Source organism: Rhinoraja longicauda, chromosome 30 (assembly GCF_053455715.1).
Source record: "Rhinoraja longicauda isolate Sanriku21f chromosome 30, sRhiLon1.1, whole genome shotgun sequence".
Lineage (NCBI taxonomy): Eukaryota > Metazoa > Chordata > Chondrichthyes > Rajiformes > Arhynchobatidae > Rhinoraja > Rhinoraja longicauda.
Window position 1 is genome coordinate 1909425 of NC_135982.1, and position 22324 is coordinate 1931748.

Sequence of the window (22324 nt, forward strand, 5' to 3'; positions counted from 1 at the left end):
CTATCCACTTGGCAGATTTCCCTCTCTTTATTTTACATGCACAAATAGCTGTGTTTAGTGTGCCATTACCTGAGAAAGTATTAGCGTAGTGTGAGGTACGTTCTCACAACAAATCATAAGAAACTGGGGTTAAGAATTAATAGGTGCCCTTGCTTTTTAAATAGAACCAATCTATTTTATTTTATTGTAAAATGATATAAAAGCTCCGTTGAAACTCCAGTGATCAGGCTCGTAACTCCATTGCTGCTTCAAAGTGCTTAACTCTCTGGAAAGGGCATTGGCCTGGCCTGAGGTTGTGGTAGGTGCTATAAAAATCCAAGCCCTTTCCTTTGTGTGTGAAGGAAGTGCCGTTCCATTAGGGCATATTATTGAGCAGTGCAAAGTCAAAGGACACTTGAACTCGTGATTTCAGGCACTCCCACCTAAGGTAACAAAGAAACTCCCTCCCTGTTATTCAACAGAAAGAAGCCACTATCTCAAGCTTTGCACCTTACACCATCTGATAAAACTACACTTCTGTTTGAGACACTAGAAACTCAAACAGTTTTGAAAGCACTTTGTTTTTTATAAATCCCCAAACTGGCTTTTAGTCTTTTGTTTGCTCACCATTCACCTCCGCCTTGGCATCAGCCCAGTGCCTGTAGCCCAAAGCCTACCTGATGTACTAGAAACCTTGTGATATTTAGGGTGACCCAGTGGCTCCGTGGTGGAGCTGCTGCCTTACAGCGCCAGAGACCCGGGTTCGATCCTGACTACAGGTGCTTGTCTGTACTGCGTTTGTACGTACTCCCCGTCACCTACGTAAATGTTTCCAGAATCTCTGATTTCCTCCCACACTCCAAAGGCGTACTGGTTTATAGGCTAATTGGCTTGGTATCATTGTAAATTGTCCCTCGTGTGTGTAGGATAGTGTAGGTGTGTGGGGATCGCTGGTCGGCACGGACAAGGTGGGCTGAAGGGCCTGTTTCCATGCTGTATCTCTAAACTAAACTAAACTGAACTAATTTGTTTGGGAATTATTTACATTTATTTAAATTGTTGCAGAGATTGTGCAGAACTTAGTTTTGCTCTCACTGATTTGATGTAAGAGAGCTCAAGGCAGTGTTGCAATGAATAAATCACTATTATGATCATTTATGATGGTAAACAATATGTCCTATTGCAAACAAATGTGTCAATGCCATAATTGAGATCTGGGCACAACCTCGAACGGCATTGTCGTTTCACTGAGCATGATCATCAGTGCTAATACAAGTGTCGGTTGCAATGTGCATGCCCATTTCATTCTAAATACTCATCATAAATTACTCGTCTTAGAGTCATAAATTATAACTATACCACAAGAGCGAGCCCTTCGGCCCAACCTGTCCTTGCCGACCAGGATGCTCATCCAAGCCTGTTCCATTTACCCACGCCTGACCAATATCCCTCAATACCTTTCCTATCCACCTATCTGTCCAAATGTCTTTTAAATATTGTTATTCTACCTGCCTCAACTAGCTCATCTGGCAGCTCGTTTCATATTCCCACTACCCTCTGAGTGAAAAATTAGCCCCTCGGGTTCCTCTTAAATCTTCCAACCCTCAACTTAAATCTATGTTTGGAGTTTAATCTGGTCTCCCCATTAAAGGGAGGATGTAGAGGCTTTGGAGAGGGTGCAGAGAAGGCTTACTAGAATGCTGCCTGAATTAGAGGGGTTCAGCTACAGGCAGGGGTTGGATAAACTTGGATTGTATGTTGAAAGACTGGAGCGACTGGGCTTGTATACTCTGGAATTTAGAAGGATGAGAGGGGATTTTATTGAAACATATAAGATTATTAAGGGATTGGACACATTAGAGGCAGGAAACATGTTCCCGATGTTGGGGGAGTCCAGAATCAGGGGCCACAGTTTAAGAACAAGGGGTAGGCCATTTAGAACGGAGATGAGGAAAAGCTTTTTCACCCAGAGAGTTGTGAAGCTGTGGAACTCTCTGCCTCAGAAGGCAGTGGAGACCAATTCCCTGGATGCTTTCAAGAGAGAGTTAGATAGAGCTCTTAATGATAGTGGAATCAAGGGATATGGGGAGAAGGCAGGAACAGGGTACTGATTGTGAATGATCAGCCATGACCACGGTGAATGGCGGTGCTGGCTCGAAGGGCCGAATGGCCTACTCCTGCACCTATTGTCTATTGTCTTCTCTGAAACATCAGAGTTGAGGGGAGGCCTGATAGAAGTATATAAAATTATGAAAGGCATAGATACGGTAAAGAGTCAGAACTATTTTCCCAGGGTGAAAATATCAAAGATTATAAGGAATAGCTTTGTCAGAGGAAGCTATTAAAGGAGATGTACAGAACAGGTGTTTTCCAGGCAGATATACAGGTAGATGAGATGAGTATAACTTGGCATCATGTTCACCATAAATATTGTGTCAAAGGCCTCTTTTCTGTGCTGTTCAGTTCTCTGTTCTATGCCCCCTAGTGTTGCTTCCAACACTGTGTAAAGGATTCTGTGCCTATCTATTCACCTCATAATTTTATATACCCCTATGAGAGCACCCCCCAGCCTCCTGTGCACCAGTATAAAGTCCTGGTCTGTCCAACCTCTGCTTATAGCCCAGGCCCTCGCATCCTGGCAACATCCTTGTCAAAGAAAGAGGAGGGGAAAGGGGGTGGTTGTAGGGATAACCTAAAATTGGAGAATTGCTTTCCTCCATTTTGCTTGTGGCCTCCCTCTGGTAATGGAGAATGCCTAGGACAGAAAGGCGAATGGGAAGGGGAGTTGAAATGGTTAGCGACCGGGATATCCAGTCAGCCTTGGTGGGCCGAGTGCAAGTGTTTGGCCAAACAGTCGTCAAGTTAAGGCTTGGTCTCGCCAATGTACAGGAAGCCACGTTGGGAACACCGGATGCAGTGGATGATGTTAGAGGAGATGCACGTGGATCACTGTCTCACCTGGAAGAACCCTGGTGGACCCTGGATGAATGTGAGGGGGGAGGTGTTGCATCTCTGCGGTTGCAGGGGACGGTACGTTGGGAGGGGGTGGTTTGGGTGGAAAGTGATGAGGTAACCAAGGAATTGAAGAGGGAGCAATCTCTGCAGAAGGCGGAAAGGGGTAGAGATGGGAAGAAATGAGTGGTGGTGGGATCTTGTTAGAGGTGATGGAAATGTTGCAGGATGATATATTGGATGCTGTGGTTATTTAGGTGAAAAGTGAGGACCAGGGGAACTCTCTCCTTGTTCAGGGAGGGAGAGTGAGAGAGGAACTAGGGGACACAGGAGATAAGGATGAGGGATCCATCAATGGCCCCAGTAACCATCCCTGAGGCACACCACTAGTCAAAGGCCTCCAGTACAAAAACAACTTTCCACCATCACCCTCTGTTTCCTATCATTAAGCTAACTCTGTATCCAGTTATCTAGCTCTCCCTGGATCACTTGCAATCTACACTTCCAGAGCTATCTATCATGCAGAACTTTATCAAAGGCTTTGCTGAAGTCCATGTAGACTAAGTCTACAGTCCTGCCCTCAGTCTGAAGAAGGGTCTCGACCCGAAACGTCACTATTCCTTTTCTCCAGAGATGCTGCCTGTCCCGCTGAGTTACTCCAGCTTTTGTGCCAACCTTCTTGGTTACTTCTTCAAAAAACCCAATGAAATTTGTGAAGCAAGGCAGTTTGGAGCAGTTCCATCAGATTTCTAATTGTGAGTCAATAGATTTCATCAAAATTATTCATCTAAAATTATCAAAACTCTATGGTACAAAATCTGAGCTATGTGGTACAATGGAAGTCTGGTTGACTGCAAGGTCACAGTGGATATAAAACATAACCTTTGTCAGATTATTTCTATTGAACAACCATCTGTTTGCATTTCAATGGTTTTACAAGAAAAAATAGTGAGTGACACTCATAACGATCTGAGTTCCACTTAACAAGTATCCCCATTAAACTGACCTCCAATGTGCAAAACTTCCAGCTCCATTCTGCCACTTTAACTCAAGCCCCCAAGCAATTCTCTTAACAATATGAACAATGAGACAATGAAAGATTGGAGTCTTCTTACCTTCAACCTTACCTTATCACAATTTTCACACTCAAAGCGTTTTCCGCTGTCATGTGACATTTGATGGCGAATAAGGTTTGACTTCCAATTGAAGGCCTTCGGACATTGGTCACACTTATATTCACGTTCTTCGCTGTGAATTATCATGTGTTGTTCGAGGCTGCACAAACAGGAACAGTGAGGCAAAGAACCTTTAACTCAGAGGTAAGCCCGCACTTTGCAAGGTCGGACACTACTTATTTGTCTTGAACGGAAATGCACTTCATCTCTCCTACCGCACCAGCAGGTAGGTACCTGCCTCACTCTTTGTGATGTGTGGACCTGAGAATCCCAGGATGAACACTAACTTTGCTACATCAGTTGCTGACTAGTTGGGGCATTGCAGATAGAAGGAACTGCTGGCTTACACCAAAGATAGACACAAAAAGATGGAGTAACTCAGCGGGTCAGGCAGAAAAGGAACAGGTGATGGTTTGGGTCGAGACCCTTCTTCAGGACAGAGGCAGATGGTCTTGCTAGCCCAGAGCTACACGTTCCCCAGAGCCCACTGGGAAGTGTGTTCGTTGGTGGACTGGGCTGAGCAGTAGCGTCCCTCAGTGTTGAACAGTGAAGGTACCACTGGGGCAGTGAACACCACACCGACACTCAATACTGGTGGTGGGAGGGGTGAGGAGAGCAGGGGAAGAGATTCATGTGTGAGAAGGGGAGAACAAAAAATAGGGGAACAAAAAATAAAGATCATGCCGGAGAACAACATTCGAGGGAAAAAAATCAGAAAGTCAACAACAAAAAGAGCGAAAGTTTAGAGTCAAATAATTACCAAATAAGGAGGGATTGTACCGAGCCGTCATTACAATCAGCGGCTAACAGACTGGGAACTGCAGTCTGAGAACAATCCATTTGCAAGTGTGCTACACGCTGCATTTATAAACGACAGTATCATTCACTTCAATAATATATTCTCATTATTAACTATTATAGCTCAACAGACTTTCAGGAAATGACTGTAAGTACATTGCAGCTTCTATAAACACTACCCATTTACAAATGACTTCCCTCCTCTTCCCCCTCCCCCCAAACCCACTTGAAAGAGAATGCCAAACAAAAACTTCATCTTGCTAAATTACTGGAAGTTTCAGCAGGGAGGGACTGAGCCTTTTCAAATTAATCCCAGCGGCACCGATAAACCATAATTAATGCATGTGTAATAGAACTTAACTCAACTAATGAATGAGCAGTTTGCATTTAAACTGTACCAAGTGATAAGGACATCATTCACTTCAAACATTTTCTAAACATCGGTAGTTTTAACTAGAGAAATTGCTTTTGCCTTTGTTGAATTTGCCACTCAGTTTTAACATCTGTGTTAAAATAGCATAGCGTGGAATTAGGTCCAAAAGCCTTGAATGGGTGAATACTCATGAGCTGCACACAGACTCTATCTACCCCGATGCATTAAAATGCTGCACTCCTTCTAATCCATTCTTTCTGACAAGTAATTGATCGACGAGGCAGTAAAATGATATCTATGAGTACTTCAAGTTAAAGAATAGACCTGTGTCAGGGGAACACAGGGTCAAAGTCTAAGTGATAGCTTCTTTGCAAGAAATAGGCTTCCCAGAGAAGTATTGGAAGAACCTTGGACCTGTTGAGGAAGCGTTTCAATGCCCCATGGGGATGTGTAAGGTATGTCTGTCTACATGGATTGGTGAGGAATGATCAGCCTAAACTTATGATCGAGTTGCTGTGTGTAAATCCTTGTGTAAATTCTGTCACTGCAGACAGCAAGCTTATCTTTCTTCTGTGTGGCCCCTGTTGCTAAAGCCAAATGCCCAGAATGTTCAATTAAAATGTAAAAAGGTAAATAAATCAGAATTTACGCAAACAATAAAAAAAGAAGTTGGAACATCTTATTGGTTCAAAAAGATTCTGAATATTGGCAACTGATGCGGAGGGCAATTGGCTGACTTAAGCTACACCTGTCGAGCAGCGATGTGCTTGCAGAGATTCCAATCTTGGACTGGGATACAGCTACTCATTGTCCACGGCAACAGGTGGCAGCATCAGTTGTGCTGGAGGTGAGGGGGTTAAACACCCCCCCCCCTCCCGCCCCACCCCTGCACTCTCTGCCCCCCCTCCCGCCCCACCCCTGCACTCTCCGCCCCCCCTCCCGCCCCACCCCTGCACTCTCCGCCCCCCCTCCTCATCGTCCCTCTCTCCACCCCTCCCTCTCTCCCCCGTCCCCCTCCCCACCCCACCCCTCTATCCACCCCGTCCCTCTCCTCACCCGTCCCCCTCCCCACCCCACCCCTCCCTCCACCACCCCTCTCTCCACCCCGTCCCTCTCCCCACCCCGTCCCCCTCCCCACCCCTCTCTCCACCCCGTCCCTCTCCCCACCCCGTCCCCCTCCCCACCCCACCCCTCTCTCCACCCCGTCCCCCTCCCCACCCCACCCCTCTCTCCACCCCGTCCCCCTCCCCACCCCACCCCTCTCTCCACCCCGTCCCCCTCCCCACCCCATCCCTCTCTCCACCCCGTCCCCTTCCCCACCCCACCCCTCTATCCACCCCGTCCCTCTCCCCACCCCACCCCTCTATCCACCCCGTCCCTCTCCCCACCCGTCCCCCTCCCCACCCCACCCCTCTCTCCACCCCGTCCCTCTCCCCACCCGTCACCCTCCCCACCCCACCCCTCTCTCCACCACCCCTCTCTCCACCCCGTCCCTCTCCCCACCCCGTCCCCCTCCCCACCCCACCCCTCTCTCCACCCCGTCCCTCTCCCCACCCCGTCCCCCTCCCCACCCCATCCCTCTCTCCACCCCGTCCCCCTCCCCACCCCACCCCTCTCTCCACCACCCCTCTCTCCACCCCGTCCCTCTCCCCACCCCGTCCCCCTCCCCACCCCACCCCTCTCTCCACCCCGTCCCTCTCCCCACCCCGTCCCCCTCCCCACCCCATCCCTCTCTCCACCACCCCTCTCTCCACCCCGTCCCTCTCCCCACCCCGTCCCCCTCCCCACCCCATCCCTCTCTCCACCACCCCTCTCTCCACCCCGTCCCTCTCCCCACCACGTCCCCCTCCCCACCCCGTCCCTCTCTCCCCCCGTCCCTCTCACCGCCCCGTCCCTCTCTCCACCCCGTCCCTCTCCCCACCCCGTCCCCCTCCCCACCCCATCCCTCTCCCCACCCCCTCCCCACCCCACCCCTCTCTCCACCCCGTCCCCCTCCCCAACCCACCCCTCTCTCCACCCCGTCCCCCTCCCCAACCCACCCCTCTCTCCACCCCGCCCCCCTCCCCACCCCATCCCTCTCCCCACCCCATCCCTCTCCCCACCCCGTCCCCCTCCCCACCCCACCCCTCTCTCCACCCCGTCCCCCTCCCCAACCCACCCCTCTCTCCACCCCGCCCCCCTCCCCACCCCATCCCTCTCCCCACCCCATCCCTCTCCCCACCCCGTCCCCCTCCCCACCCCACCCCTCTCTCCACCCCGTCACCCTCCCCACCCCATCCCTCTCCCCACCCCGTCCCTCTCCCCACCCCGTCCCTCTCTCCCCCCGTCCCTCTCACCGCCCCGTCCCTCTCTCCACCCCGTCCCCCTCCCCAACCCACCCCTCTCTCCACCCCGTCCCCCTCCCCACCCCATCCCTCTCCCCACCCCGTCCCCCTCCCCACCCCGTCCCCCTCCCCACCCCGTCCCTCTCTCCCCCCGTCCCTCTCACCGCCCCGTCCCTCTCTCCACCCCTCCCCCTCCCCACCCCTTCCCTCTCTCCACCCCTCCCCCTCCCCACCCCCTCCCCACCCCCTCCCCCTCCCCCTCCCCACCCCTTCCCTCTCTCCACCCCATCCCTCTCTCCACCCCCCCTCTCTCCACCCCGTCCCTCTCCCCACCCCGTCCCCCTCTCCACCCCAACCCCCTCTCCACCCCACCCCTCTCTCCACCCCACCCCTCTCTCCACCCCGTCCCCCTCCCCACCCCGTCCCCCTCCCCACCCCGTCCCCCTCCCCACCCCGTCCCTCTCTCCACCGTCCCTCTCTCCACCCCGTCCCTCTCCCCACTCCGTCCCTCCCTGCCCCGTCCACCTCTCCACCCCCTCCCCCTCCCCACCCCTCCCCCTCCCCACCCCGTCCCTCTCTCCACCCCGTCCCTCTCTCCACCCCTCCCCCTCCCCACCCCGTCCCCCTCCCCACCCCGTCCCCCTCTCCACCCCGTCCCTCTCTCCACCCCATCCCTCTCACCGCCCCGTCCCCCTCTCTCCCCCCGTCCCTCTCACCGCCCCGTCCCTCTCTCCACCCCTCCCCACCCCTTCCCTCTCTCCACCCCTCCCCCTCCCCACCCCCTCCCCACCCCCTCCCCCTCCCCCTCCCCACCCCTTCCCTCTCTCCACCCCATCCCTCTCTCCACCCCCCCTCTCTCCACCCCATCCCTCTCCCCACCCCGTCCCCCTCTCCACCCCATCCCCCTCTCCACCCCACCCCTCTCTCCACCCCACCCCTCTCTCCACCCCGTCCCCCTCCCCACCCCGTCCCCCTCCCCACCCCGTCCCCCTCCCCACCCCGTCCCTCTCTCCACCGTCCCTCTCTCCACCCCGTCCCTCTCCCCACTCCGTCCCTCCCTGCCCCGTCCACCTCTCCACCCCCTCCCCCTCCCCACCCCTCCCCCTCCCCACCCCGTCCCTCTCTCCACCCCGTCCCTCTCTCCACCCCTCCCCCTCCCCACCCCGTCCCTCTCTCCACCCCGTCCCCCTCCCCACCCCGTCCCTCTCCTCACCCCGTCTCTCTCTGCACCTACACCTTGCCCATAAGGATGCCAGGCAGACCTACCTGTACTCGTTGGGGAATATGCGGTCGCAGTCCTTGCATTCGTGCAGCTGCCCGTCGTCCAGCTGGCCCTGCTTGAACTCCTCGTTGATGGTGGTGAAGATGGCGTTGGCGTTGTTGCAGGCGTACGCCTGGTGCCGCCGCAGGGCCACCTTCGAGCGGAACAGCTCGTCGCAGTCCCCACAGCGGTACCTCTGCTCCTCTGCCAAGGAGAGCCACCCAGGGGAGCAAGCCGGCACGGGGAGAGAGTCAGAAATGAGGCAAAGTGTTTAGCTGGGAGCCAGATAAAGCCATGCAGAAAACTGCTCAGGCCGATTGCAACGCAGGCCTGTACTGTACGAGCATAAATTATTGCAGTCCAAGTTCAAACAAATTAAAGAAAGGGAGCAGCTATTATTGACCTTACGAGGAAGCATCCTGATGCCTGTGCCAAGTCAAACAATCCTCTGGATGCTGTAAATTTTCCAGAATAACAACTGGTGTGAAGGGGTCACGTCTGCCCCAGCTCTGCTCCCACTCTTATTGCTTCAACAGTAGCCTGACCACTGTCCAGTGTAGCACTCCCCACCTCCCCCACCACCTCCCCCACTCCTCCCCCACTCCTCCCCACTATCCCCGCTGAGACACTGCCCGAGTATCTCGACTTTTCTTAACAGCACTTGGGACAAAAGAGGAATGTGAGTTAAAAAAATAAATCAGGTCTTAATGGGGTTTTTTTTAAACAGAGTCTAAAAGAGCAGAGTTGTGTGTTGATTGTACTCTGATCTATGAAGCCAGTTCCTCCAGAGACTGGACTCTGAGCAGGTTATTCAAACTTCACTGTCTGCTTCTCTTCTTGCTCTACACTATGTTCCCTTGTGCTGCCCGAGACTTCTGTTGTAGTCCTGATGGTCTTCCCTCATGAGATATGCAGCTGACTGCTGACCCTGACACTATTCTGAGGCACACATGAGCTGTGACCATGCAGCTAAGATCGCCCTCCACATTGTGCCCCACAGAGCAAGGTCCTGCACAGATCTCCCTTTGATCCCCCACTCCTCTTTCTCCCCACCCCAAATACAGGATGGTGAAACTGTAGAATTCACTACCCCAGACGGCTGTAGAGGCCAAGTCATTGGGTATTTTTAAGGTGTAGATTGACCGGTTCTTGATTAGTGCGGGTGTCAGGGGTTATGGGGAGAAGGCAGGAGAATTGGGTTGAGAGGGAGAGATAGAACAGCCATGATTGAATGGCGGAGTAGACACAATGGGCCGAATGGCCTACTTCTGCTCCTATGACTTATGAACTGATGAACAACTTTGCTTCCTCCATCTGAGGTCAACCAGGTCGTCACTGACAGGAGGAGACAAGAGGATCTACAGGTTTGTACACAGTGATTAAACAATGAAGTACAGTGAACTGTAAATGGTTCTGGTCTCAAACACAGTGGGACTAAATCCCTCAAGGTTCAAACATGCAGTGGGAAACTTGATAAGGTTCAGCTAGACATGGATGTAGCTTTATGGAATGTGGATGTCAAACCTAAACCAGTAAGGAAGAGACTTGTCACAATGATACAGTTCTAGTTTCACTATAAACACTACTTCACTGGCTGCGCGAGGTTTGCAACACGCTGTGGTGTGGCACATCGTCCTTCACCCTTGGTGAGTTGCATTTACACCATCAGGGTTACAATTATGAGGCCAGGGAGGAGAAAATGGAAATGAGCAAAACATAAGCTAAAAAATAACTTGGAATGAACCTTTGTGCAGTGAGTTGACCCTGGGTACGTCTCCATCGCACGAGCTGGGAGAGATTCACCAGCCGTACAGTGGGTGCCTTGTCCATGCCCCAGGCAGGTGAAACCCATCACCAGATTGGAGGCCTCCTCCATTGTCCATCCGCAGAAGAGGGAAAGCTCTCAGCATCTTCTCAGGAGATGGCCAGACATCCATTTGGGCACTCTGGGGCTGAGGAACAAAGGTGTGGGCCTCATCCCATCCTGGCCACTAGGCCACAATCAGTGAGAGGGTCAGAGCACCGTCTCATCACAATCAGTTGAAGAGGTGCCCCACTGTCTCACTGCAACCAGACAGGTTGAAGAGGTGCCTCACTGTCCCACTGTCTCACTGTCTCACTGCAACCAGACAGGTTGAACAGGTGCCTCACTGTCCCACTGTCTCACTGTCTCACTGCAACCAGACAGGTTGAACAGGTGCCTCACTGTCCCACTGTCTCACTGTTTCACTGCAACCAGACAGGTTGAACAGGTGCCCCACTGTCTCACTGTCTCACTGCAACCAGACATTAGGAAACGCAAATCCTCCCACTCCAATGTGACACAATTGGAATTGTTAACCCATCTTACCATCAAGATTTGGTGGCATTGTCCCATCAGGATAGACGCCGTCCTTCATAAAAACAAGAAGTTCGTCACCCGATTTAACCTCTTTAATTACTTTATAGTAAATCTAGAAACAAAATTAAAAATTAAGTTAAATCTACTTTGCTGAATATACAGTCAAGTTGCACAGTAAAATGTAGAATGAAAAGGGATCCCATAGATTTGTGGCCTTCCATTACTCCTGCAGCCCAGTACTGTAACATCCCTTTACAAGACACCTAGCAGGCTAATCGTAGCTCTGAATATCATTCCGAGTCACTGGTCCACAATTGAGTTCAAACCCAAAGTGGACGATTCTTTTAACTCAGCTGAATGTTTCACATGCGGAAATATTGGCAGTTCTGCAATCCAGAAAGAGAACAACCATTCTCCATGCCTTACAAAAGAGGGGCTGGGACAGGATTTATATCAAAGTTTATGAACAAGTCTTGAGTTGTCATCCAGAGACATGGTAACTAACTCTCTGCTCTCTGCTCGAACTCTCGATGTCATTTTGAAGCACCAAAAGGTTCTCAATTTGCCCCTTAAAGTTATGGTTCAGTTCAGTCATATTAACCATCTTGAAAAATCTAAAATGGTTAACACAGACCAGGGAAGGACTCAATGTGGGTGATACATGGGTATCACAGAAATGGGCCGGATACCAGGGCCACTGATCAACCCGTAAACACTTCCTACACTTTGATCCATGCAGTGTGGGTTTCATGTAGAACCTACACAATTGCATTATTATGTATGAAAGACACCACACTAAGACACTGCGTGTTTAATTGACAAACCAAACAAGCAAAGGAAATCCAAGTATAAACTCTCTGGTTGAAGAGTATATAGACAGTAACCATGGTCCTATTAAGATGTAGACACAAGCAACTGCAGATACTGATTAGCAAAATAAGACAGAACCATCCTATCACCAACTAGAGAGCAGTCCTGGACTACCATCTACTACATTGGAGACCCTTGGACTATTTTTAATCAGACTGAAGGGTCTTGACCCATTCCTTCTCTCCAGAGATGCTGCCAGTCCCGCTGAGTTACTCCAGCATTTTGTGTCTACCTTACTGGATTTTATCTTGAACTAAACGTTATTCCCTTTATCCTGTATCTGTAGACAGCTTGATTATAATCATGTGTAGTCTTTTCACGGACATGCACCAAAAATGCTTTTCACTGTACCTCAGTACATGTGATAATAAGTTAAACTAAACTAACTCAGGAGATTAGGCAGCATTTCTGAAGGACATGGATAGGTGAATCCATGTTCTCAAGAAATGTTGCATGACCCGCTGAGTTACTCCAGAACTATGTGGCTTTTTTTTGTGAACCAACACTTGCAGTTCCTTGTTTCTTCGCCATTTTGGAGATTGGGCTCGGTGTTCCAGCAACAAGTCAGAATTCACAACAAAGCCTCTGCAATGGAATATTTTGAAGAACATTCAGACCAAGTGTTTAAACATGTTGATGAGATGCTGCCTGGCCCACTGATTTACTCCAGCACCCTGCTTTTCCAAAAAACAGTTACTCCAATGAAAATTATTACCATCATAGAAACGTTTTTTGGATTAGTCTGTTGCAACACAAATAGCGCAAAAAAGAATTTAACAGATACAGAAATTTGATAGGAGTTGAACTGAAATTTGTTGACCCTCTAAACACCCAGTGACCTGCAGCCCCTCGCTGAACAACGCCACCAGGTCAAAGCCACAGGTTATAGTCTAGAGGCAAAAATGGTCAGGAAAAGAAAAGAAAAAGTAACTCAAGTCAAAACAATTACATCAGCTGCTAAGTGTTAACAGAGCTTATTTTTGCCCTTGGGATTGGTGTTGAGTATTTGTTGGGGGGAAATAAATAGAAAGTGTTTGACTCTGGTCTGCGCAAGACGAGAACATTGAACAATACACCCAACACAAACCACATTCCCCTGCCCACAACCCTTCCACTCCTCCCACACCCACAAATATGGCAAAGTCTACACTCAGCGGCAGCATAAACCAGGCAGAGTCTGACAATCAGAGTCGTGTCGGCTGGAAATAAACAGCGTTGCAGATTTGTATTTTGCTTAATTTGCGATGGGGGCTGACGACTATCTCCATCTCCCGCACACCACCATCACGTGAGACGGACAAGCACAAAGCACAAACATTACGTACATTTATACAAACACACAGACATTAAAAACAATTAGGAATGAGCACAAGTCACAAGTTGCAGCTGGAGTTGGCATTACTGGGAAGGGCTAGGGCCAAAGATTCAGTGTCTGGGGGAGATCTGGGAAGCCAAATCTCTTGTATGTTCAACAGAGATCAAATGTCAACAAACATACCTTGGACCACAAAAGAGAAACAGAATCCTCCTTGGAAATAACGCTGGGGGTGCAGGAAGTGGCAGGATAGGTGAGGACACGGTGACTCAGGCAATGGCCAATGAAAAGAATAAATCTCTGATAAAAGCAGGGAATGCTGGAAAAATTCAACAGGTCAGGCAGCAGCTGTGGAAGGGTTAACATTTCCGGTCAAGCACCAAGCATCACGACTGAGAGAGATAGAAAGTGAGCTGGTTCAAGTAGCAGAGAAAGTGGAGGAGGGTAATGGGTGGAACTGAGAGAATACCTGTAACAGGGTGAAATTGTGTACTCATTGAATAGACAGTCGAGTGGTTCTGTCTGTGTAATGTTGCTAATGGTGTGAAGTCTGGGTGATGAATAATCCAGCTATGAATGTGGTCTAGCTATGTACATGGACGTGAAATGAAAGAACAAATGTTTATATTATTTGTTTGTAGGTTGTGGGCAGAGCCACATTCATTGCCCTTATGCGGCTTCGGTGTGGTACTCGTCAGCAATAGGTTGTGCAAATGAGTCACGTGAAGGCCTGTGGGGAACGAGAGGACCTGCACTCCTGTTAACCTTCAATGGCACAAGGTAAGGACAGGAGCACACTCCGACCATCAGCCCCAATTGGCACCAAAGAGAAACAATGTCAGGAGAGGATGCAGAGGTGGGCAGGCACTCTGGAGGCAACAGAGACAGAGGGATTAGTTCATCAATCCCTCAATCAGTGGCACCAGCAGCCCAGGTCATAGCATTCAAAGCTGCCCCAGCACTGCTCCCCTCCCTCTGACCACAAAATGGTTTAATGTACAGCACATTTGTGCTTATGGATCCAGACCATTAACTCCAATGTTTGAGAACTCAGTTCTCATTCAAATTCAGAAACTCTGGCCACGGTTGGACAGACAAGATATACAATATCTATGGAGGAACTTGCATCTTTGCATTAGCTCAAGAGGGAAATGGATCAGTCTCCTTTTCATGCTCTGCTTACTGCAGAAGCTATCAGCTGGTCAAACTGACTTCTACACTTCAGAACTCGTTTAACTTTGTTGTGAAGAGCTACAAATTTGGGCTGTTTTCTCTCATCCAAAATTCAAAGATAGAAGTGACAGATCAAAGTCTTTGGAACTGGTAAATTCAGTTTACAGTCAGTCATTAGCCCTGTGTGTAACTAGAGACCAACTTTCAAGCAGGAATGGGATTAAAGTGTTTACGCTTTGGTTGCAAGTATTGATTGTGTCCACTAGGAGTCCCCCTTGTCCAGCAATGGAGACATTGGCCCTTGTCCCCATGCACAGTTAGCTTGGTCTTTCAAAGTATCTCAAGAGAAAGGAAAATAAAGAGTGGCTCAAGATTATTTTCACATGATAATACTTTTTCACATTTCATAAACAAATTATTTTCCTCAGCATTTACTTTATTCAGTATTTTAAAATGCGAAAAAACCCAAACTTCACAGTGATAAATATAAAACAATTACATTTACTGAAAAGTGTTCAGGTCAGCAAAATAAAACTCGTGACAGTGCCTTGGTCTGGACAGAGATTGCACAGAGACCTCACAATCATTGCTCCGATGGTGTCAAGACACTGGAATGGGGCACTGACCTTTGCTCAAACAGTTAGTTCTTTGCTTTGCGTTACAATGAAATTATGCAGCTTCTCCAGATGTCAGGATGAAGATCTTTGGCTGCCTATTTGTTAATTCACCTGCATTTCCAGTATGAATCTGGTCTTTGTTTAGTCTTTATCACTGTATCTCGCTGCACATGACAATGATAAACCAGTGCCGACAGTCTCCATCTTACTTGCATCTCTTATGCCTGGAAAGTCCTTGACAGTGTGGGATTGGAACCTGTCTCATGCTGATGTTTGCCTTTGTTATACCCACCAAGGACACTTCCTCTCCTTATCCTTACGCCAGGCCCAGCTTCAAGTGCAACGTGGAAAGTAAACTTAAAGCACGGCCCCCTTTCAGAAGAGAGTGACCACAATTATCCTCTGAACATAGGGAGGTCCTTCCTTTCTCACAGATGCCCCATCGTGGATGCACTGTGCTCGTGTGGACAATCTACGCAGGGTCTTGCCATTACGAACAATTCACAGAGAGCCTAAATTGGCAGTACATTGCCGTTATGCCAGCTTATGCCTGGAGCGTCGGTGCAGAACGAGGAGAGAGCTAATTGTATACTATTGCTGTTTGACATTTGGGACAAGACAGATTACTGAAAGCCATCAAAAATAAAAGCAATAAAGCAAAAAAAAATATTCATTAAAGAGTTAAAGTGCCTCAATCACCATTAATTCCTTGCATACTGAACTGCCATATCAGAAGATAAATCTCTGTTTCTCTTTTCTCAGTTTTTACAATGAATTTTGTAATTTGTGAAAGAGAGTGGAATCAAAGCACAAGGAATTGCTTAAAATGACACAGGGGTAACATTTGATTCTCCCTCAAGTAGTACTGAGAATAAAATCAGAAAGTGCTGACCTGTGATTGTGTTTAAAGTTGTGGAACTCTGTGATTGTGGGCCTCAAGAGCTGGACTTGTTTGAATGGTCTCCAAATTAATAGCTTGCAAACTACTGTAAAGCATGGCCAACTCCAGTGGGCATGCAGCAGCACTAGGCCGAGTGTTCGGCAACAGAGGCAGAGCCTTCTGCCCCCTTGACCACCTCTTCATCCCTTTCTTTCCCTGCGCTGGTGAAACTCTATCTCCCTCTCCCTTCTCTCCGAGCTCCGCCGAGTGATTTGAAAGCGCTTTCTGTCACTCCCACTAATCACATCAGCCAGGCTTGACCTCTGAACCTTCCTCACATCGCGTCTCTATTACAAGAGATTTCGACACCGTGGCCATTCATAAGAGCAGCAAGTTAAAATGGGCACATCAGTCCTGGCACGGTGAAACCAAAGGACCTTTCCATGGCTCTTAACAAGTCGACTCCATCATGAACTAAATCCAAGCTTTAACCCAAAATTGTGCAGCACTCAGTTTGTTAAATTCAGTTTAAAACAATTATTATTCCAGCACTCAACAAAAGACACAATAATAAAACTCGTCTCCTGACAAGCTTGTAAGATACAAGCACTGTTACAAGCACTAAACAGTGAAAATAATGTACTTGTGATAGTGGATCTGGCCGGAGCTGAGATTCTTTCAAGAGTTGAGACTTAAGAGTGTTTTATTGTCGTGTGCCCCAGATAGAACAATGAAATTCTTACTTGCAGCAGCACAACAGAATATGTAAACGTAGTACATTGTAAGCAATATAATAAACGAGAATAAAAAGTTCAGTGTGTATACACACATATTCACATACACACACACACACACAGAAATATAAGTACACCAGCACACATACAGAAAATAAACAAACAATATTGGCACGGTGGCTCAGCGGTAGAGTTGCTGCCTTACAGCGAATGCAGCGCCGGAGACTCAGGTTCGATCCTGATTACGGGTGCTGTACTGTACTGAGTTTGTACGTTCTCCTCGTGACCTGCGTGGGTTTTCTCCGAGATCTTCGGTTTCCTCCCACACTCCAAAGACGTACAGGTATGTAGGTTAATTGACTGGGTAAATGTTAAAATTGTCCCTAGTCTGGTAGGATAGTGTTAATGTGCGGGGATCGCTGGGCGGAGCCGACTCGGTGGGCCGAAAGGCCTGTTTCTGAGCTGTATCTCTAAATCTAAATCTAAAAAATAAATAGTGCAATAATAACAAAAATAGTCTCTGTAGTTCGGAGCTTATTTGAGGTTGTGGTGTTTAATAGCCTGATGGCTGTAGGGAAAAAGCTGTTCCTGAACCTGGACGTTACAATCATCAAGCATTTTACTAGTGCGATCACATGCACAATATGGATAAAACTGCTGTGTGTTGATGTGTGCAACGTGTTCCATATAGAATTACTGAGATGACGATGCACTGTGGTTCCAGACCACAGCCTGCTGATGTGCAGAAAGACGCTTCTCTGCTGTACAATGCGTGGGGCAGCAATACAGTCAGTGTTCACTGTCTGGTCTTTATGGACAGAAGATCTCGTTCCCAGGTCCCTGCAGAGTTCATTACAAATACATTCTGCCGTTTACCTGGTGATCGAGTCACACACACACATGGAGACACAGGGCATATCCTCCCTGTACTCCTTGAGGGGGAATCTAATGTTGCCAATGTGTCATTTTAAGAAATTCCTTGTCCTTTTATTTCATTTTCTTTTACAAATTTCAAAATTCATTATAGAAATGAAGAAAAGGGGAACAGAGATGTACCTTCTGATACGATCATTCAGTATGTGAGGAATTAATGGTGATAGGTGCACTTTCACTCTATAATGAATGATTTTGTGTTGTTTTCACTTCCTGCTTTTATCTGTGTTGGCTTCCGGTGACCTGCCCTGTCCCAAATGTCAAACAGCAATCGTACACCACAGGACATGAAAGGCAGGGAAGGTGTTGGGGAACAAGGGCACCTCTGCAGCATGTGGGACTGTAGATTGCTAGTCCTCAATCCCATACACAGAGATGTGAGCGAGCACCAAACATTCCCCCGTGCCAGATCTCCCATTCACCCCACTGCTCCACCAGACACAGTCACCGCTCAGCACCTGTCGTGGAGGCAAGCAGTGACTATCGTACATTGGCCAGCATATCCACCTGTCTGGCTTTCTTTCTAATTTCCCCGCCCCTCACATTTATTTTCAATCTTCAAAATCAACGTCACTCACTCGTTCCCTCAAGAAAATGGGTGCTTTGTCTGAACAAATCAAAGGACGGCACAGTGGTGAGCTGGTAGAGCCACTGCCTCACGGCACCAGAGGCCCAGGTTCCATCCTGACCTCGGGTGCTGTCCGTGTGGAGTTTCCCTGTGACTGTGAGGGTTTTCTCTGGGTGCGGGTTTGTAGGTTAATTGACCTCCGTAGTTTGCCCCTAGTGTGATGCTGCCTGACCTGCTGAGTTACTCCAGCATTTTGTGAATAAATACCTAGTGTGTAGGAAGTGGATGTGAAAGTGGGATAACATAGAACTAGTGAGAGTGGGTTGTTGATGGTTGGTGTGGACTCAGTGGACCGAAGAGGCTGTTTCAATGTCGTATCTGTGAACTCAACAAAACCAAACTAAACCAAACTAAACCAAACTAAACCAAACTAAACCAAACTAAACTAAACTAAACTAAACTAAACTAAACTAAACTAAACTAAACTGAACTAATCTAATCTAAACTGAACTAATCTAAACTAAACTGAACTGAACTAATCTAAACTAAACTAAAACTAAAGTAAATTAAAACCAAACCAATTTACGTTTTTGTTTAAAGGAGTTTCAAAGTCAGGCAGTAATCGTTGCTGAGTCAGAACCTTAATCAGGTACCAGCAAAAACCATTGGTGAAATGATACACAAATACTAGATATCATGAAATGTTTTAAAGTATTTCCTGCATCAAACATAGGTCCCCCAGACAGAAAGAGAAGGATAGATTCAGGCAAAAATCCTTTAAGAACACACACAAAGTGTTGGCACAAGAATAATAATCCTGCCCTTTTTAAGTTGGTCAGCATTGGTAAATAAGGTTGGATGCAGAAGCTGATGATGGGGGTGTGAGTTGGGCTGTGGTTCCACAGTGGGGTGGCTGAGTTACAGGGCTGTGGTTCCACAGTGGGGTGGCCAAGTTACGGGGGTGTGAGTTGGGCTGTGGTTACACAGTGGGGTGGCCGAGTTACTGGACAACCAGCCACACTCTCCACCATTGAACTGGAGCCACCAGATTGAATTCCACCATTGTAACTGGGGAGTTTAAATTCAAATAATTAAATAAATCTGGAATTACACCCAGAGTCAGTAAGAGTAACCACAAAACTATGAGATTGGTGTAAAAACTCATCTAATTCACTGGCATTCTTCAGGAAAGGAAACCTGCCACCCTTTGTCAATGCAGACCATACGTGACATTGAACTCACTACTGGTGTCACCTCCTCACTTAAGGAGCAAATAAGGATTTTTACAAATGCCCACATTCCATTTTAACAAACTTTAAAGGCACATCAGACCTTGCTGTGCAGGGCGGCCTAGCAGCGGAAACTTACCTTAACTTAATAACGTGAAACTGTTAACAAAGGGGCCAAGGATGATTCCCTGGCTCCTGCATAGAACATGGAACAGTACAGCACAGGAACCGGCCCTTTGGCCCACAATGTTTGTGCTGAACATGATGCCTGGTTAACCTGATCTTATCTGCCTGTACATGATCCATATTCCTCCACAGCCTGCAGTTCCACGTGCCACTCTAAAAACCTCTTAAATACCATTATCTTATCCGCCTCCACCACCACTCCAGGCAATATGTTCCTGACCCCCACCACTCTCTGTGTAACAAAACCTACCCTGGACATCGCCGTTAAACTTTCCCTTCTCACCTTATAGCTGTGCCCTCCAGTGTTGAACATTTCAACCCTTGGAGAAAGGTTGTGACTCTCTACCCTCTCTGTATCTGATGCTGTTACGATGGTGTGGTGGATATGCTTGACTCTCATCCCTCTCCCACTCTGCAACCTAGAACATGCTTGTTGTTTCACTGCCCCGCGTGCTGACAAATGGTTGCCAACCTGAAACCTCTGGATGCGGATGCTGCCTGAACTGACCAGTCTCTCCCGCATTTGCTATTTCTTTTTCAGATTTCCCACATCTGCAATGTTTGCTTTTACACTTCCATTAAAGTTCCACTTTCAAATACTTTCCTAAGCCTTCATGACATTATTTTATAAACTAACCCAGGTTACCTGTGAAGAGATTCAAACATTGCAAATGTAAAGACGTACAGGTATGTAGGTTAATTGGCTGGGTAAATGTTTAAAAAAAAATTGTCCCTAGTGGGTGTAGGATAGTGTTAATGTATGGGGATCGCTGGGCGGCACGGACTTGGAGGGCCGAAAAGGCCTGTTTCCGGCTGTATATATATGATATGATATGATATGATAAAACCAGGTTTGTATTAGTGTGTTTCTGGCGGAAGCTTCTGCTGGCAACTCTCATTGCTTTACCTGTTTCACTCACTCTCAGAGTTATCGTAAAGCTGCCTTTTTGACCTTGTGCAGTGCGTATGGTGAAGTTTAGTTCAGCTTAGTTTAGAGATACAGCACAGAAACAGGCCCTTTGGCCACCGAGACCGTGCCGCCCAGTGCACTAACACCATCCTGCACACTACGGACACTATGCAATCTTTACCACAGCCAATTAACCTACAAACCTCTACGTCTTTGGAGTGTGGAAGGAAGCCGGAGCACCCGGAGAAAACCCACGCGGGTCACGGGGAGAACGTACAAACTCCACATAGACAGCGCCCGTAGTCAGGATTGAACCCGTGTCTCTGGAGCTGTAAGAAAGCAGCTCTACCACCGTGCTGTGTAGTATTCAGCCTTGTAGCATTGGTACAGCCATCATCCATTGTTAAAGTTGGAATGGAATAAAACTTGCAGGAGTAGGACTATTGTAGAAAATGTAACTATCCTCACCCACTTGATGTTTCCAGTGTGAACTCATCACCACAGTATCAATCAGCTCCCTTGGTACCATGTTTCCACCCTGCAAATCTCTATGGTCCATTCCCCCTGGTATCAACTCATTCCCACAGAACCCCATTCCTCCTCTATCCCCCCCCCCCACCTCACCTTGCTACCCTGCATGGGACTCATTAGAATGTCAACAAAGTCCCACCCCTTCCACTCCTGGGACCGGCTTCACTGGTATCAGAAATTTCTTATCCACTTCAGTGATTAAACAACTGCTATCTGGTCACTTGCAGTTCAAACGTGCACCGTGTCAGCACCAATTTATCGGTATTCTCATGAACGTTTACTCAGCTGTGTTATTTATTTTTTCTCTTTATACCCAGCTTGCCACATGTGAATGGAGCCGCACTGGTTTTGTTTCAGTGTGGTTTTGCTTACATTATTATTAATCATGCCCTTCCTGATCTCACCCGCAGGACCTCATTGCTAAATAGCTGTTTACAATGGGGGCGCACCGCCCAGTGCAGGCATGTTAAATAAACAGAGAAAGAAGAGAAATAGGCACACCAACAAAAACCTCCTGCCTTTTATGTGACAGTTCATAAGTCCTAAAGGAAGAACTCTGGGATTTATACAGTATCTTTCATGGATGCAGACTTTCTGACGCACTTCACAATTCATTGATTATCTTTCAAATGCAGTCACTACTGCGTTGCATGGCAGTCATGCATGGCAGTCATGCATGGCAGCCAATTTGTGTAAAGCATGGTCTCACAAGCATAAACAAAGTGAATACATTGCAACTTGCATGGCGCCCAGTTTAATCCACCTTTTGAAAGTTGTTCCTGTGACAATGCAGTATTCGCTCACTACTGCATTCATGTTCTATCACAGAGTGGACATCCGTACATGACTGTAGCCCTCTTTTAGATGAGTTATGCTTTCTGATTCATAACATTGCTGGACCCCATGTTTCCCAAAATGGGATAGATCAACAGATGAGGTGCTTTGAGATTCAGAAAACAGCACTGACTTGTGATGTTTAACTTGTTACACATTATATTCTGGAGCAGAACACTGACAAAACAGCCTGTGTAAAAGAGGGATTTTGATCTTCCAGAGCAGCCTACCATGCAGAACCTTGTCGAATGTCCACGTACACAACATCTACAGCTCTGCCATCATCAACCTTTTTGGTCACGTCTTCAAAAAAATCAATCAGATTTGTGAGACACGACCTC

At 48.1% G+C, this 22324-nt stretch overlaps 1 protein-coding gene across 1 annotated transcript in view; it reads right to left on the reverse strand.

Moving 5' to 3' along the window:
• The window catches only part of prdm16 (PR domain containing 16), a 722475-nt gene that overhangs the window by 95106 nt on the left and 605045 nt on the right, over nt 1-22324 (reverse strand). Inside the window, exons 4-6 of the mRNA XM_078425753.1 lie at nt 11213-11315; nt 8868-9066; nt 4047-4206 (exon numbers count right to left, since the gene is read on the reverse strand). Coding sequence (XP_078281879.1) covers nt 4047-4206; nt 8868-9066; nt 11213-11315 — 462 coding nt within the window. The remainder of the gene's footprint in view (nt 1-4046; nt 4207-8867; nt 9067-11212; nt 11316-22324) is intronic.